This window comes from Paramormyrops kingsleyae, chromosome 6 (assembly GCF_048594095.1).
Source record: "Paramormyrops kingsleyae isolate MSU_618 chromosome 6, PKINGS_0.4, whole genome shotgun sequence".
NCBI lineage: Eukaryota > Metazoa > Chordata > Actinopteri > Osteoglossiformes > Mormyridae > Paramormyrops > Paramormyrops kingsleyae.
The window spans coordinates 35,936,163-35,951,391 of NC_132802.1; the positions used below are offsets into that span (position 1 = coordinate 35,936,163).

Consider the following 15,229-nt stretch of genomic DNA (forward strand, 5'->3'; position numbering starts at 1 on the left):
AATGATCCGTTTGTGACCAACGGTGTGCAAGTGAGGAGGAAAGGGCTATATGAACGGGGGATGTGACAGGCCGGCTGGAACAAGAACTGCTTCACGTATCACACATATAACTAATAGTCTGTGATGTAAATGATTACATTTCCTGAAGTAAAAAGGAAAGAGCCCCAGCGATGTAATAATCAGTGCTGAGTAATGTTTATCAAAGGCATTAATGATTATTTGGGTGCTACCCCATGCATGTACAAAGACTTTGTCTTTGGCAGTCTGGTGAGGTCTTTTATTCTGCAAATACAATTACAAGGACCACAGCAGATATTACCAGATCCCAAATAATACATGCTGAATAAAATGCGACAAAAACAATGCTATGTTTGAAATGAATGCCTTTATATAGCTTAATCAGGCATGCAAAAAGACCTACACTGACATATTCATTGGCTGAATAAAGTCATTTAATGGGATGGGCAGGAGATCAAATACTCCTGGCTAAAACATTTATTCTAGTTGTTATGTTTTAAAAGGTAGACAAAACAGAATACACACCAGGAATGAAAAGGCTTCTTTGGACTGTCCCACGCTGCCGCCCACGGTCACCGTCACCACGTTTGCAAACGTATCTCGTGACCTCCCTGTCACACAAACCAGCCTGACAAGGGCACAATGACACGGTAAGTAAACACAACTTTTTGTGTAGCCCAGAAATGTTTCTAAAACAAACTGCAACATTAAATAAATAGTTGCAATAGTCAACAGCTGCGTATTTGTTCACCACGAGATGTTTTCGGGGTGGTCACACAAAAATGTTTTGGTGGTGAGGAATAAGGGCTGTGAGGATTTGTGTTGGCTGTTGTGTGTGTTACGGTGAAGAGCTGCAGCAGAGTGATGCAGGGAGGGTATTTCCCAAAAAGGGGCACAACTTCCCAGCTTTCACTCATTCATATGCTTTACCAGGTGGCTATTTTTGCAATTCATAAAAACTCAGCTGACCTCATGTCCGATCTATGCCTGGCCAAGGTGACAGACAAAGGTTATTAAAACATCAGGTCTGAGTGCAAGATGAACTGAGACTAGACTTCAGAGAGATCCTTGACTTCTGAGATATCCTTGGGTTCGGAATTTCTTTTGGCAGGCATTTATCCTAAAGAATGGGCGGCATAGCAAGCCCACATTTGCCTGATATGATAAAAAACAAGCCTAAGTCACACCCAGACATCAACTCATATGCTGATTCAATAAATACATCCTTAAACACTGTGCCGGGTTATATACTGATAAGCCAGAACATTATGACCACCCCCACGTGTAGCAACTAATGTCCACTATCTAACAAAAAGAGTGCGTGTCAAGGTGTGCGATATTTTCGATGGTACCCTAACACTCGTAGTTGACGTGTTGGCTGCCGAAGGAATGGGAGCCATTCCCAGGTCTAATTTAAATGGACGTAAGATACGGGCAATCGGGCATGAATTCCGTTAGAAAACTATTGACATTTGCACACATATAGCGCAGTAATCCTTGAAGAGAATCCAAAGCCAAGATCTGATATCACTGCTCCACTGCATTGAGGGACAGATCAAGGAATCTATTCATCATTTATGCCTTAATTTCAACAAAATAAGCCATTCATGCCCAAGAGACCCAAAGATGGATGTCAATCGATATAACACAGCCTAGTTGTCTCCAATGTCTCTCATTCTTTATACCAAAACCTGAATCCATTTCAGTTTTCAGTTTCAGTTCAGGCTGCCTTTGTGAAGTGGAACATGCTAATGGTTGCGTTTGAGTCAGGCTAGGAGCCTGATGCGATGTGTGGAAGAACAGAGGTAAGAGATAAGTAGAGTTGAGAGGGAGTCAGGAATGAAGAGAGATGGACGGGAACCCAGGCCACTTACTGCACAGAGACGCTGTATCTTTCTGAGAGCAGTGTGCAGGGAACGCCGCCGATGTCCACTTTGACGTCCGCGGCCCTGCGGCCCAGGTTCCTACCTTGGATAGTTAGCCTAGTGCCTCCTTCCAGGGGCCCATTGAGCGGCATGATCTATGGTCAGGACGAGAGGTAAGACAGCCAAAAACGTTATGGGTACATCTATGCACATGTGCATCATCATCATCATCATCATCATCATCATCATCATCATCATCATCATCAACATCAACATCAACATTGTCATCATCATCATCAACATCATCGTCATCATCAACATCAACTTCGTCATAATCGTTATATCATTCTTACTTGATTGCTTCTATTATTATTTGATTGTACAATCCTTGCTTCCTTTTTAGAACAATAGCTAACCTAAGAAAGCTGTCAATCCATCGAATAGAGTGCCTAATAATTTTAGAGGTAATGATTTTATGGACCACTTTAAATAAAATGAACAGTAAATAATTCTTAACCGGTACAGCTATGCACTGTATTTACACACTTCCACCTAGTAAACTAAATCCACAACATCTATACTAGGATCTATCCCCACTGGATAGCTTATAGTGTTGCTCGAAGTACTGATAAAACCCACACTCAAAACAGTTAATACCTCCCTAGCATCAGATGTTACTCCTGATCTATAATAATTGGCGGTAATCAAGCCTTTGCTTAATAACCCAAATGTACTCTGCAGTCACCGAATGCAGACATTCTCGCAATTCCTCACATTAATAAAAAGACTGTTGGCAGTAAAATCCTCAACCACAGGGAATTGAGTCTATGGAACCGCCTGCTGACATATGTGATGATGACCCCACGGTCACTGTATTTAAATCCAGACTAAATCCTATTACTTCAGCCTACATAAGGCTGGACTATACGTGTTTCTGAGTCTGTTGCTCACCTATCAGCATCCCTACTGGCCAGCTATGTTGCTGACATTTACTTGCATTATTTAGCAAACGCTTTTGTCCAAAGCAATGTACGAGTAAATTAGTTAGTAATGTTGATTCTTAATGCCATGCCAGCAGCTAAGACTATATTCATGGCGAGACCACAAATGAGTAAACAAAGGCAATTCCGGAATGCATTCATCAATTCCAGTCCAAATAAAGGAAATAGAACTGGAATTCAAATCTCCCTGGAATTTCAATTAATTTCCAATTCTGTTCCCCATAGTTTTTTTTCTGATCCCAACTCCAGTTCCATTTCCTGATTTGGATTGGAATTCATGAATGCATTCTGGAATGGCCCTAACACTGGTTGGTATAACTGTAGTTACTATTATTATTACTATCAAAGGTTTGGCATGGTGCGTCAGTGGATACCATTGTCACCTCTTGCCATTAGGGTTGGCTGCGTTTGGGCTTAGCAGGGACTTCCCACAGATACGCTGGCATCCTGTCCACAGTGTAACCCTATGCCCTGCGTTGCCTGGCATAGGCTCCAAGCCCCCTGACCAAGATAAGCAGTTAGAAGATTGATGTATAGATTATTATTAGTAAAGGGGTAGGGTGACTGTCTGCTCTTGGAGCACGAGACGGAAAACAGCATGGATTTGCGAAATTTACATTCATTTTATTTAGCAGATGCTTTTGCCCAAAGTGATGTGAAGCGAATAGCGCGCGACAAACATACTGGCTGTTGAGGAGTCAACAAGGCATAAGTGCAGCTGAGCTGAGCGTCCAGTGGATGCCCAGGTATCAATGCAAGTAATATAGGAGAAAGAGCCACAGAGCATCGTATCTCATCCTCGGGAAGCCTGGCTCTGCTTGATCTATGTAATTCTGTTATAGTCATTCTCAGCGGAAATTGGCCTCCACAAAACCCCACTAAGGGCTGTTTTATGTTTTAATGTGCCTAAAATTAAGCTCAGGTTCTGTGCCTGATGTCATAAACAGGTAGCCCTATGGGAACTTCCTGTTTTTGTCTATGCTGTTTATATGAATCACTTCCTGTCACGGGAATATTAATAGTTAGTGGTATGTACAGGAACAGCAATTGTAATGTTTGCAGGTTCTTTTCACAGCTCACACCTCAGTTATTCTCCTCACTAGTGGCTTTCGCTAATGCGTAAGTGTGAAACTTACCAGCATGCAAATGACTAAAGGCAATGTCTACCCACACTTTTTGTTGTTGCAGAGCTAATGTCATCTTCTAAGGCAGCAGAGTTTTTACTCCCTGTTTTAATATTTAATTTGCAGACAAAATGACTGCAGAGTCAGAATCCTGGTTGTGCAGACAGCTACTGGCCACCAAGAAGCACACTGTCTTATTAAGAACTCAGTTCTTCAAAAGTCTGAGTACCTAAAGATATCAAGGATATATGAGAAATAGAAATTATTTGTAATTTGTGAATTTTGGATTAACTGATTTTCCAGAGTAATCTGGTCCTAGATATTTGATTGTCCTACATCACATTGTAGAAGTTTCTGCCAAATACTTATTCATAAACGAGGAGACAGATGCCCACAGGGAACCCATAAGCACCCCACCCGCCCCCCCCCCCCCCCCCCCCACACACACACACACACAAGCACATTATAACCTTTGATTGAACATGTTATCTACAGGAAGCGGTTAGCAGGGCCAAATCAGCTTCAGACGGACCATGTTTCCCCTTTAAGACCAAAAAAGTAGATAAACGTGTCAACAAAGATATCACAGCAAAATGGAGACCAAACAAGCTCCCCAAGTCATCCTGAGCAAATTAGCCAGCAAATCTGCATGCTGAATGAGCCAGGAGGTGAGCCGGAATAGTCGAGCAGCAGAAAGAAACGGTCCTTGTCTTCGAGTCGGCTTGTGGTGTGGAGACGAAGCCAGAGGGCGGAAAGGGACACTACACCGGAGGTTCATCAGATCAAGGACCGGAAACCTTAACCGATCTTAACTGACCATAACCAAGCGCGAGTACTGTGCTTCACTGTACTCTGACTTCCACCGAGAAGCGGGTCACGGCACGTGCAAAAGGAGGAACGAGGAGGACATGGTGCTCTGCCAAAAAGCCCATCAAAGAAAGATATTTTTCTGGGTAAATGTCTATGTTTGCTCAGAAAATGAAAAGAAACACAAATTAGCATTAGAATATATACAAACTATCAGTGACAATAAAAAACAAGAATTTCTTCTGTTCTCCAAAGACTTCCTGATATCACATTGGATGGCCAGAAGAACCCAAGGCTCTCCTAAGAGGCACCCCAGCTATTCCGCGGATTTGTTAAGATTCACCACCAGCCTACATTAACCCATTGAAATTAGTTTAAAAAGTCAATGAGATATTGATTAGCTATACAAAGCGTGTAAGTGGTTAGGTCAAAAAATACATAGGTGTATTGGACGGTTGCTGGAAATAGTGGGGTGACTTTAGGAGGGGTTTGGAAATGGCCAAGCTAACACACTTTGACAGGCGTAATATCATTGTTTTACACCACATTTACACAGAATTTTCTTTGGCCGCTTCAGACTTTTGCACAGTACTGCACATGAGTGGGTTGCTGAACCTAGGCTGCGCAAGCAGCAGGAGATAAACATGCGTTCTGGCTGTTCTGGGTGTTCTGGGCGTTCTGGGTGTCGAGCCACCTACCTTCCAGATCTCTGGGCCTGGACACTGGGTCTGACTCGTCTGACACTCATCCCGGGGCCTACAGGAGTTGTCACACCAGGCGCAGTAGTGTCCCTGGTCCTCCCGTCCCCAGCACTGGGAGCAATCGGTGCTGCCTGACCCGCAGTTGTATACCTCCACTGAAGAAGGGGGCAGGTGTCTACATCCAGCATTCATCTATTGGCAGGGAGGTCCTGTGTTTTGACACCCCCCCCCCCCCGCCACCAAGTGTTTGAATGACGGTGCCGCTCACCTGTCATGGGTCGAGGACTGTCGATGTACTTGTCCTTCAAGCCGACGAGTTTCAGGGTGAAATTGAACATGCGGGTTTTTTCCGTGGTGGTAAGCTGCCAAAACAGAGGCGGGCTGGGCTGAGACTGTGCCCCCCGTGTGGATGGAAAGCCCAGCTTTCACCTTCACCATCTATCGTGACATTGGCTCTCAACAGCTCCTTGCTTTCAGGTCTTAATTCAAACCCTGTCATCATTTCCCACCCAAAGCAACAACAGTAACAGTGAATTACACAATATTATCACCTTTTATTACAAATCTCATTTTCTCAGCGCTAATGGCCGTTCTCAACTGTTGCCATGGTGCAAGTAGGTGAAAAGTTCTTTTTAATATTGGTTGTCATTCAGGGCTGCTCAGCGTACTGCATCATTAGTGCCACAGTTATATAAAGCCCACTTCCTGTCCCAGGCAGGCATAAGTTGCGAAAGCAGGCCCAGGATGCCAACCGCAAGCTTCTCAGCGGGGTGTGGACAGTGGATGGACGCAAACCAGACGAGCTCTCCGCTAACTACCGACTGTGCCAAATGGCAGGAGCTCGGGGGAGGGGAGAGGTCCTGGTGTGCGTGTGTGTGGCAGGTGGCGGGCGGGTGGGGGCGGTGGTTCTGAGGGAGAACGCTCTCGTACTCACTGTCACATCCTTGCAGCTGAGCTCCGATGATCCGAGCCACCTTGCCTCATACTGGAGATCGCCCCCAAAATCACATACCAGTGCTGTGCCCTAGACCAAACAAAGCATCACACTTGACAATTAGGGAAATGAGCCTCCTGTTCAATCAGCCTCCCGCCGGCACAACCTTCAGCGAAATCAGGGCACACCTGAGCCCATGTGAGAAGAATAACCCTTATAAGCACCGCTGTGATGACAGCTCAAAGGTCGCTCTTTTAATGCCGTTCTTTTAGACATGTGCCTTTTCCTTTGTAAATGTCATCAAACCTTAGAAAATGTTTGTAGCTGGAAAAAAATCTATTACATAACAGGGTGAATGACATCTATCATCCATCCATCTAGCCATCCATTCATCATCCATCCATCCATCCATCCATCCATCTTTAAAATGCGTATCCAGTACAGGTTCACAGGATCATATATACAGACTAAGGCCAATGGACCCAAACGACGAGTCACATGATCACTCAGGAACCAGTTCCCTTTGCAGTGCGCCAGTTTGTTCTTACACCGAGCTCACCGTTCCCAATCCCACTCACCTAACACCCACACACCTCTTCACATTCTTAATCACCAGTCAGCCCAACTTCAAGCCGTATCCTCGGGTTATTCTGACTGCTCTGAAAGCAGTGACAGACCAGCACTGGGGGCTGCGGGTTTCCCCTGAGAGAAGAGGGCGCCGGGGGAGGGGAGTGGGAGCGGGGCACACAGCAGCCCGCACGCTCCGCTACGCGCTAAAGCACAAAGGCCCAGAACGGCAGGCGAACATCACGGCACAGGCGGACCCCTGATGTCCGATCGAAGCGTGACAGAGTACCTCCTCGACGTTGCTCAGAGACACCGTGATGTTCGGTGACCTTCCAGACAGTGACGGGGGAACTTTATCATTAAGCTTCCCGGTTGGACAAGACTCCACGTCCTGTTTACAAAGACACAGGACAGGAATAGGCAGCTTAAAAATAATTGAAAGCAAAAATAGCCAGCAGTACCTTTAAATGACATGAACTACCAGGTTATTATTATTTATTTTTTTTACTGAAACTAAATCAGACAGTCCTTTCTTAATTTATTAATTTTTTGCTAAATTAGATTAATATTATTTAAATTCTTAAGTCTAGGAGAATAAACCCCTTGAAAAACTGCAAAGCTGCCAGGTCACAGTTCAGAGATTGTGATGAGTTCAGTTCAAGGGCTCGGCTGCAGTCAGAATAAATATGTCTGGTTACGTCACAGCGGCTAAAAATCTAAGCATGAGAACCTCTGCTGCATATGCTGATGTAACAAACTGATGAAGCTTTACTTCATTATTGCTCTCCACAAAACCAGGTCAACCTCCCATTGATGGTCCCTATGAGCAGAACTATTACTTATAATATTGATAAGTCACTAGCCTGCCTGTCTGGCTAAAATCTATTAGCAGCTACAAGAAGATGAGGAGATTTTGTAATTATCAAAAAATGTCACTGAAAAATCCCATGATATAAGTGTCACATTTCAGGCAAATGATGAAGGTTAGGGGCTTCAAGGTGACTCCAAAATGATTTTTCACGGGTATGACAGAAATGTACTCAATGAATCAGCAGTTATATGATTCTTCTTTTATAAACGAGGTTCTGTGATTTTTTTTTCTCTGTAATTAATAAAAGAAAACATCTTAATGTCCACACCTTCAGCAGATGGTCCTTCGTGGCATTTTCACTGGAGACACAGCTGTTCTCCTGCTGGTTCCACAGGCACTTCCCCTTATTCTGCAGACAGCTCCTGCACCTGAAACAAGGTCCCAGGGGAACTTAGGCAATGAGAAGCCGGACCTGACCTCAAGGAACGGCCTGTCTGGGGCGGCTCAAACAAGGCATCCAAGAAGGGTCACATGACGGTGCCTTTGGGTGCGTTCCTAGGTGGCTACCATTCAGGGGGTGGGAGAGACATACAGAGCATAAGGAGCCCTGGGTATCCCTGATTCAGGGTTGACTAAAATCAGGTGCCCCCCCCCCTTAATTGGATCTCTGTTTTGACAGAAGTGATCTCGATTGCTTCAAAGTGCCAAGACAAATGTTCTCACACAGGGGCGGACTAACTTCTCTGGGGGCCATAGGCTGACATGGGTGGGGGGGCCCCTAAGGGGGCCATTGGAGATATTTTTGGAGCAGAAAGAGAAACGAGAGGGAATTAAAAACAATAGAACCTGAAGTGCAGGGAGCCAGCGGTGAGATTTACCAATCAGGGTGGGGGCCGCGAATGCTGTCAGTAAAATTTGCTGATGGGGGGAGGGGGGTATTACACCAGAGGATCAATTGGTCAAATTTAATCGTTCCCTCTCTTTTGTTAAGGTTAGTCTTGAATTTTTGCATATGTTCATTTAAATGTGTTCTTTCCATGTCTGTACAAGTTGTATACCTCTCTAGCCAGACTGTATCAGACCAGGGAGATGGAATGTTAGTCTTGTATCTCATTTTCTTATTACTTTGTGCCAGTTCGCTTGGCAGTGAAACGACCAGTAGACTCCAGTGGTAAGAGAAACTGGGTAGCGCGAGTCTGGGTAGAATAGTCCATTACAGCCAGGACGGGGAGGAACTTTGTCTATCCTGAAAACTGTCGCTAAAAATACAAAAAACATACATGTTGCTATCATTTAAATGAACATATTATGTTATTTCCTTAAATGTAACTTCCGCAAATTCTGTCTTCCTGGGGCCCCTAGTTTCCGAGGGCCCCAGCTGGCTGCCTACCCTTTGCCATATAGTAAGTCCACCCCTGTTTCCACACCAAAAGAAGCTGACTGACATCTTTGCACCCGAGGACATCCTGACAGCTGACAATTGCCATGGAAGGTGCCAAAATAACCACAGAGGTCACTGTTTGGGTGCAGCGCCTGTACAGGCTCCCCAAGGCAAATGGTTTAATTTTTTCTGGACCCACCCACTGCCCACAATTGGCTGATATAAATATGACACCAAGGGGTTGGTTAGCAGTACTAATTATGCAGTTACCAGCATGCTTTGCATCACACCGCATTTTAAACATTGTCAATTAATATGTGTATTTGTGTATTTCTGTTAATAGCAAATGTTGTAACCATGTAATGTTTGCCATGGAATGTATGTGTTTTTTTAGAGTGTAACCATGAGACTCTTAAATTCTTGGCTTCCCTGTCTGTGCTGCTTCTAGTATTAAACCTGTAGTGGCTGTGAATAAAGATAGTAACTTCCATTTTAAAAGAGCTGTCATCTCCTTTATTAAAATGACTCACGCACTTGTGCCGCAATATGTTTATTTGCGCTCTGTATGTGGGTCTGCTGCATCACAAACGTTCTAAGGTTGTAGCGTGACACAGAGGGAAAAAGGTGACGGTGTCATTTTAAGTATATGCCACCTTTAGGTGCAGCTGAGAGCAAGGAAAGATACGCACCATTTTAACTTCACATACAACGCAGCATGCGTACATACTACACGTTTTCTTCTAAAACGTGGCACTTCCTGTGAGGCTATTAAAAAAACATCGAACTTCACACTTCGGAACCAATGGAGTGGGCAGACGGCACGAGGGGCTGTGTCCGTGCTGAAACACTTTCGAGAACAAACAGCGCCACGCTCACACACCAGATCTTCAGAGGAAGATGTGAAAGCCTCAAAACAAAGAATGAAACAAAAAAAAACTATTAAAGAACAATTTCCTTGTATAAAAAAAACTGAATTCAAAATATTCAGCTTATCAGCTTAACTACCATTCAACTGCAATACTACTATGCTACCGAAGGAAGCAAAGCGTGCCTGTCTTTGCAAATCAGACGTGCAAATAAATATTTCATCCACCCACATATCCACCCACGTACAAGGCCTTCAGGATTCGCTGCCACATTTCAGGGCGCTGTGTTTGTGTGTCACTTCTCCGCACTGGCCTCAGCCATAATAGGTACAGTGGTCTTGTGGTAACGCTGACGGTGTTGCAGTGGATTGTGGACGGCCGCCACTTACGCTGTGTGAGGGTGTAACAAGCCCGTCTTCTTGCAGTCATACAGAGTGTAACTTCCAGAGACAATGGGAATGCTGTTCGCCTTTATGGCCACTGGAATGGTCACGTGATCTGAGAAACGTGGTAAAAATCACATGGAGCAGAGTCGTTCGTAGCTAGAACCACTTTGTGATTCTTGAGAAATGGTTTTGCACAACATTACGACAGGATCAGAACTAATGCATAAGGACATTTAAGTGCACTATTGTCTGAAATATAAGAGAACACTATATGATGATTTTGAAGGACACTAAGATAAGCCGGGTTCAGGGAAGTTAACAGGGAAGTTAACAGGGAAGTTAACAGGGAAGTTAACAGGATTCCTGAATGACAGGGGCCCTAAAAAAATTGTAACATAACCAGAATGGCCTGTGTTGGGGGCCGAATATAATATGCTTTCATGGGGCCCAAAATCTCAACAGTAATCATGAGAAACACACAACTGACTCCCTTCTAACTTCTAAAAGTTCATTTTATCATATTTCATTTATTTAACCTTCTAACATATTAAAAGAAAATTAGCAAGATGAATGCAAGTCCGTAATAACGACCTACCCTGGTCAGGGGGGATGCTTGGGTAGTCGTCTCGAGACATTCGTTTGCAGGTTTGGATGACACTGTCATCAGAATAGAGTACAGCAGGCGTGGACCCCCCAGGACCGAAGTCACACTCTACTGAAAAGCCCTCCAGCTTCGGAACGCTGCCGTTGATCAAGATGCCCACATACTGAAAGCGAGAGCAGAGAAAGACAGAGACAATGGGCCTGGTTAGATGGTGGGGGGCATTTTCATCCCAAAGCCAATTAGGGCCTTTCAGTGTCACAAAGTGTAAGTGCTGAGATGCACTGTAATACTGTCACAAAGGTCACCATTGTCAGACTGCAAAAAAAAAAGCCTGTGAAAGTCTCAGGTTGTTTTGATAGAAGTGAAACTAGGAAAACGGTTAAATCTTATTCTTTCAGTTCTGAAAGGAAATAACAGTGGTGCAATAGGCAGCACGGTCTGACAGGCACAGAACCACTTCCTGCTAGTCACGCCTGTTTCCTGTGTGTGCGAAACGTGGGGTGAAGCTGGATCAGTTTCCTGTTGCTCTGGGAGAAGTCTTGAGAATCCATCTGATAAAGTCTAACCACGGCACTGTTGACCCTTCAAAGCATTCGGTGGCTCGCTTTCCTGAGCTAAGCTTGCGTGTAAAAGTCATTTCTGCAGCCAAAAGCTTTGCTTCAGCATGCAGGGCAAATACAAAAGTCACATTAACTGTCAGTTTAAAGGAGAAATGTGTGCTGTCACAGAAATTCAAATGTTGTGCTTATGTTCCACTGGGCATTTTGTTTTTAACCCACAACGAAAGGAATCCTCATGCAAAAACACTAAAAAAAAATAAAAATATAAACTATGGAGTAAAACCTTTTTTTTTCCCAGTTTCTGCTTGGCTTGGCCCAGGAACTAATGGATTAGAATATATTTTCCAACAGATGTGAGTAGAAATATTGGGTTTTGATAAGATGCAAGAGCTTGAGATCAGCAGTTTTGCTGATATCAAGGTAGTAGTTTGTTATATTTAAAATATAGTTTTTCAAAAATAAAAAAAATCTTGAAAAGCTATATTAAATAACCATATAGTTATATAACATATAGTGTAGGACAGTGTTTTCTAATCTGGTCCTCGGAGACCTGCAGACAGTCCAGGAGCAAAAATGGGAGGGAGCAAAAATGTGGACTGTTTGTGGGACCCTGAGGTTAGGGCACATTGGTTTAGGACACCAAGGTCTTTAAAGGTCAGGCACTGTCAGCTGGCTCGAGTTTTTCTCTGGGACCGGTGACAGATCCCACTGCGACCCCGACTAAGAAAAGCAGGTAGACGACAGTAAGATGGATGAATGGATATAAAAATGATGCGGAGGACTATAAGTGCTGGGAATGCTGGTATAATAATTCATATATAGGGCTGAAACACCCCTGCTTCGGGCCAAACCTCAGTTTTGGTGCTGATGCTGATTTCCGGGGGTGTGATGGTCATCCAAGGACACTGCTGGGGGCCCTCGTTCACACCAATCCAGGAGTTTGGCAGATGCTGGAAGGGACATTCTTTCTGGGTTGAGCACCTAAAGGGTGAGAGGAGGGCCAGAGTTTAAGGTAGTGACCAAGCTGCTACAGCAGCAGTCTGTCTCTGCCAATGTCCTCTCTTAATCATTCCTAAATAAACCCCTTTGTTCACACATGCCTCCATGTCTCCTTTAGTGTCATGTATTCACAGCATAGTGTATTTCATGTTTTTATATAAACCTTTCACATTTACAGAGATCTTGGCATTCAGGCCGTCCGAGTGCATTGGAGAGAAACCAGACTGTAGTTGCTTTCATCTTCACAGCTGTTCTCTAATAATAACAGAGCACCCGGATACAAGCAGGAGAGCAAATGATCATGGACATGTTTTCAGGCGGGCATGAGTGGGAAATAACACTGCAAATAAATTCACAGCTGTTTACATCATGCACTATTATTTTTTCTTTAATAATAGAACCACAAGGGAGACAGACTTAAGATATACTATTGAGTTTCCAGTGTAAATTTGGAAGATATCATAGAAAATTTGCACAACCTAAGAATGCAGTTTTTCTGGTTTGCCTGTAGTGCAGTGTCAAGAACCTTAGGGTGTCAGAAGGTCAGTGCCAAAGCTAAGAATAGCACAGATCATAAGTTTGGGCCTCATGTAGGGGGGGGAGAGACTCCCCTGTCTGTTGATCTGGGCGAGCAATGCAGGGAGACCCAGTACAGCAATGACTCACTGTACTGCCAACCCCTCCTCCTTCCATTCCACGAAAACACTGCGATCTCCAGTGCGCTCCGTTTCTCATTCCTGCTTCACCCCCCGCCCCCCCCCCAAAAAGATACCGCAGGCTATCCAGCTGAGCAAAGCTAGCTATAGCTTCATACAGTCAGCCATCTTGTCTCACAGCCTCCTCCTCAAAAATAAATTTTGAAGTAAAACACAAAAACCTCCCTAAGCTGTAGATAAGGACGGCGGACATTTCCAAATGGTAAGAAGCTGTGTGCTGCCCACACACGTGGAGCATAGTGAGTTTTCTAATTGTGAAGTCACAGCAATCAGAGTGTTTCTTCGAGGTGATAAAGGAGAACATCAACACACAGACTGCTTGCTTCTCAGCCCTGCCATTTTCTCCCTCTCAGACTCATACCACACTTCCTGGCCTCTGGCGTTACTGCAACCACCCACCGTAACCAACCAAACAGTGGTTGGTGTAAAACAGTGGCTACATATTTATGACTTCAGCTCAAAGGATTTTGAGCTAAATCTAACGTTTCCTTTAACTAAAGTGATTCAGAGGTGGATGGTTCAGGTCCAGGAGACGCAAAAACCAGACCAAGATTTTGTTTCAACCAGCGTATAAAGTGTCACACAAAATCTTGGTCTGGATTTTTACTTTCTGGACCCGAATCATCCACCTCTGATGTGATCCCTAAGTCATGAGAGTGTCTCTATGAGAGTCCAGCAAAGACCATCCTAAAGGCTTGAAGGCCACCTAATTCTGACAACACAAATGATCTGCTTCTAAGACAGAACATTTCAATATCATGCGAAACATTAACAAAGCCTAAGGTCTAACCGAAGGGGTCTAAATTAAGCAAGAAATGGGTGTGTTTCATGACTGACAGAGGGGCCTGTGTAGGAGAAGTGGGTCTACAAGCTAGAAGAGCGAGAGGGATCTAAAGAAGACTGCAAGCCTGTGAGGTCTGCTTGGCAGACTGATTGATTAATTGGATGATTGATTGCTCTTGTCTGGAGAAGTGAGATAAGAGTTCTTACCTGTTCATCAGTGTGCACCAACCACAGTAGGCATCACCAGTACCCAGGCACTCTTTGCAACTGGTGTACTGCTCACAATTAGCCACCTTAACCCACAGGAGCTGCAGAAGAAAAACAATATGGCTGCTTTTTTTGTTCGTGCCACATGAACACCTAGATCAGGGGTGGCCAATCTTATCCGCAAAGGGCCAGTGTCTATTCAGGTTTTTGGGATAACCTGTAGGTCAGCTGTTCAAATCCAGGTGTGAGGACTCTTCAGCCAATCAGTCCTCTAATTAGTAATCTACTTAGGGAGTTGCACTGAAAACCCGCCACACTCTAGATGTGTGGAGTTTAAGTCAAGGGAGGTGATGTTACACTTATATACCCCACCTAGAATACTGTGTGCAGGTTTGGTCACCATACCTCAAGAAGGACATTGCTGCCTTGGAAAAGGTGCAACGAAGAGCTACGAGAATGATTCCTGGTCTTAGAGGAATGTCTTACGAGGAGAGGTTAGCTGAGCTGAATCTGTTCAGCCTTGAGCAAAGGAGACTAAGGGGGGATATGATTCAGGTCTATAAGATTCTAACGGGTCTGGATGCCGTTCAGCCAAATGACTATTTCAATATTAGTCAATACTAGAACTCGTGGCCATAAGTGGAAATTAGCGGGAGAACATTTTAAAACAAATTTGAGAAAGCACTTCTTTACACAGCGTGTAGTTAGAGTATGGAATAGTCTTCCTGCTATTGTAGTGGAAGCTAAAACCATGGGTTCCTTTAAATCAGAGCTAGACAAGATTTTAACAACTCTGAGCTATTAGCTAAGTTCTCCCCAAACGAGCTTGATGGGCCGAATGGCCTCCTCTCGTTTGTAAATTTCTTATGTTCTTATGTTCACACACACCGGCCCTTTGC

At 44.3% G+C, this 15,229-nt stretch overlaps 1 protein-coding gene across 1 annotated transcript in view; it reads right to left on the reverse strand.

Annotated features, from left to right (window-relative positions):
• Positions 1-15,229, reverse strand: part of plxnd1 (plexin D1) — a 45,486-nt gene that overhangs the window by 18,726 nt on the left and 11,531 nt on the right. The window contains exons 4-14 of the mRNA XM_023819263.2: positions 14,331-14,431; positions 12,477-12,606; positions 11,057-11,228; positions 10,465-10,573; positions 8,157-8,256; positions 7,307-7,408; positions 6,451-6,540; positions 5,785-5,878; positions 5,514-5,671; positions 1,893-2,038; positions 544-646 (exon numbers count right to left, since the gene is read on the reverse strand). Of these exons, the coding sequence (XP_023675031.2) occupies positions 544-646; positions 1,893-2,038; positions 5,514-5,671; positions 5,785-5,878; positions 6,451-6,540; positions 7,307-7,408; positions 8,157-8,256; positions 10,465-10,573; positions 11,057-11,228; positions 12,477-12,606; positions 14,331-14,431 (1,305 nt within the window). The remainder of the gene's footprint in view (positions 1-543; positions 647-1,892; positions 2,039-5,513; positions 5,672-5,784; positions 5,879-6,450; positions 6,541-7,306; positions 7,409-8,156; positions 8,257-10,464; positions 10,574-11,056; positions 11,229-12,476; positions 12,607-14,330; positions 14,432-15,229) is intronic.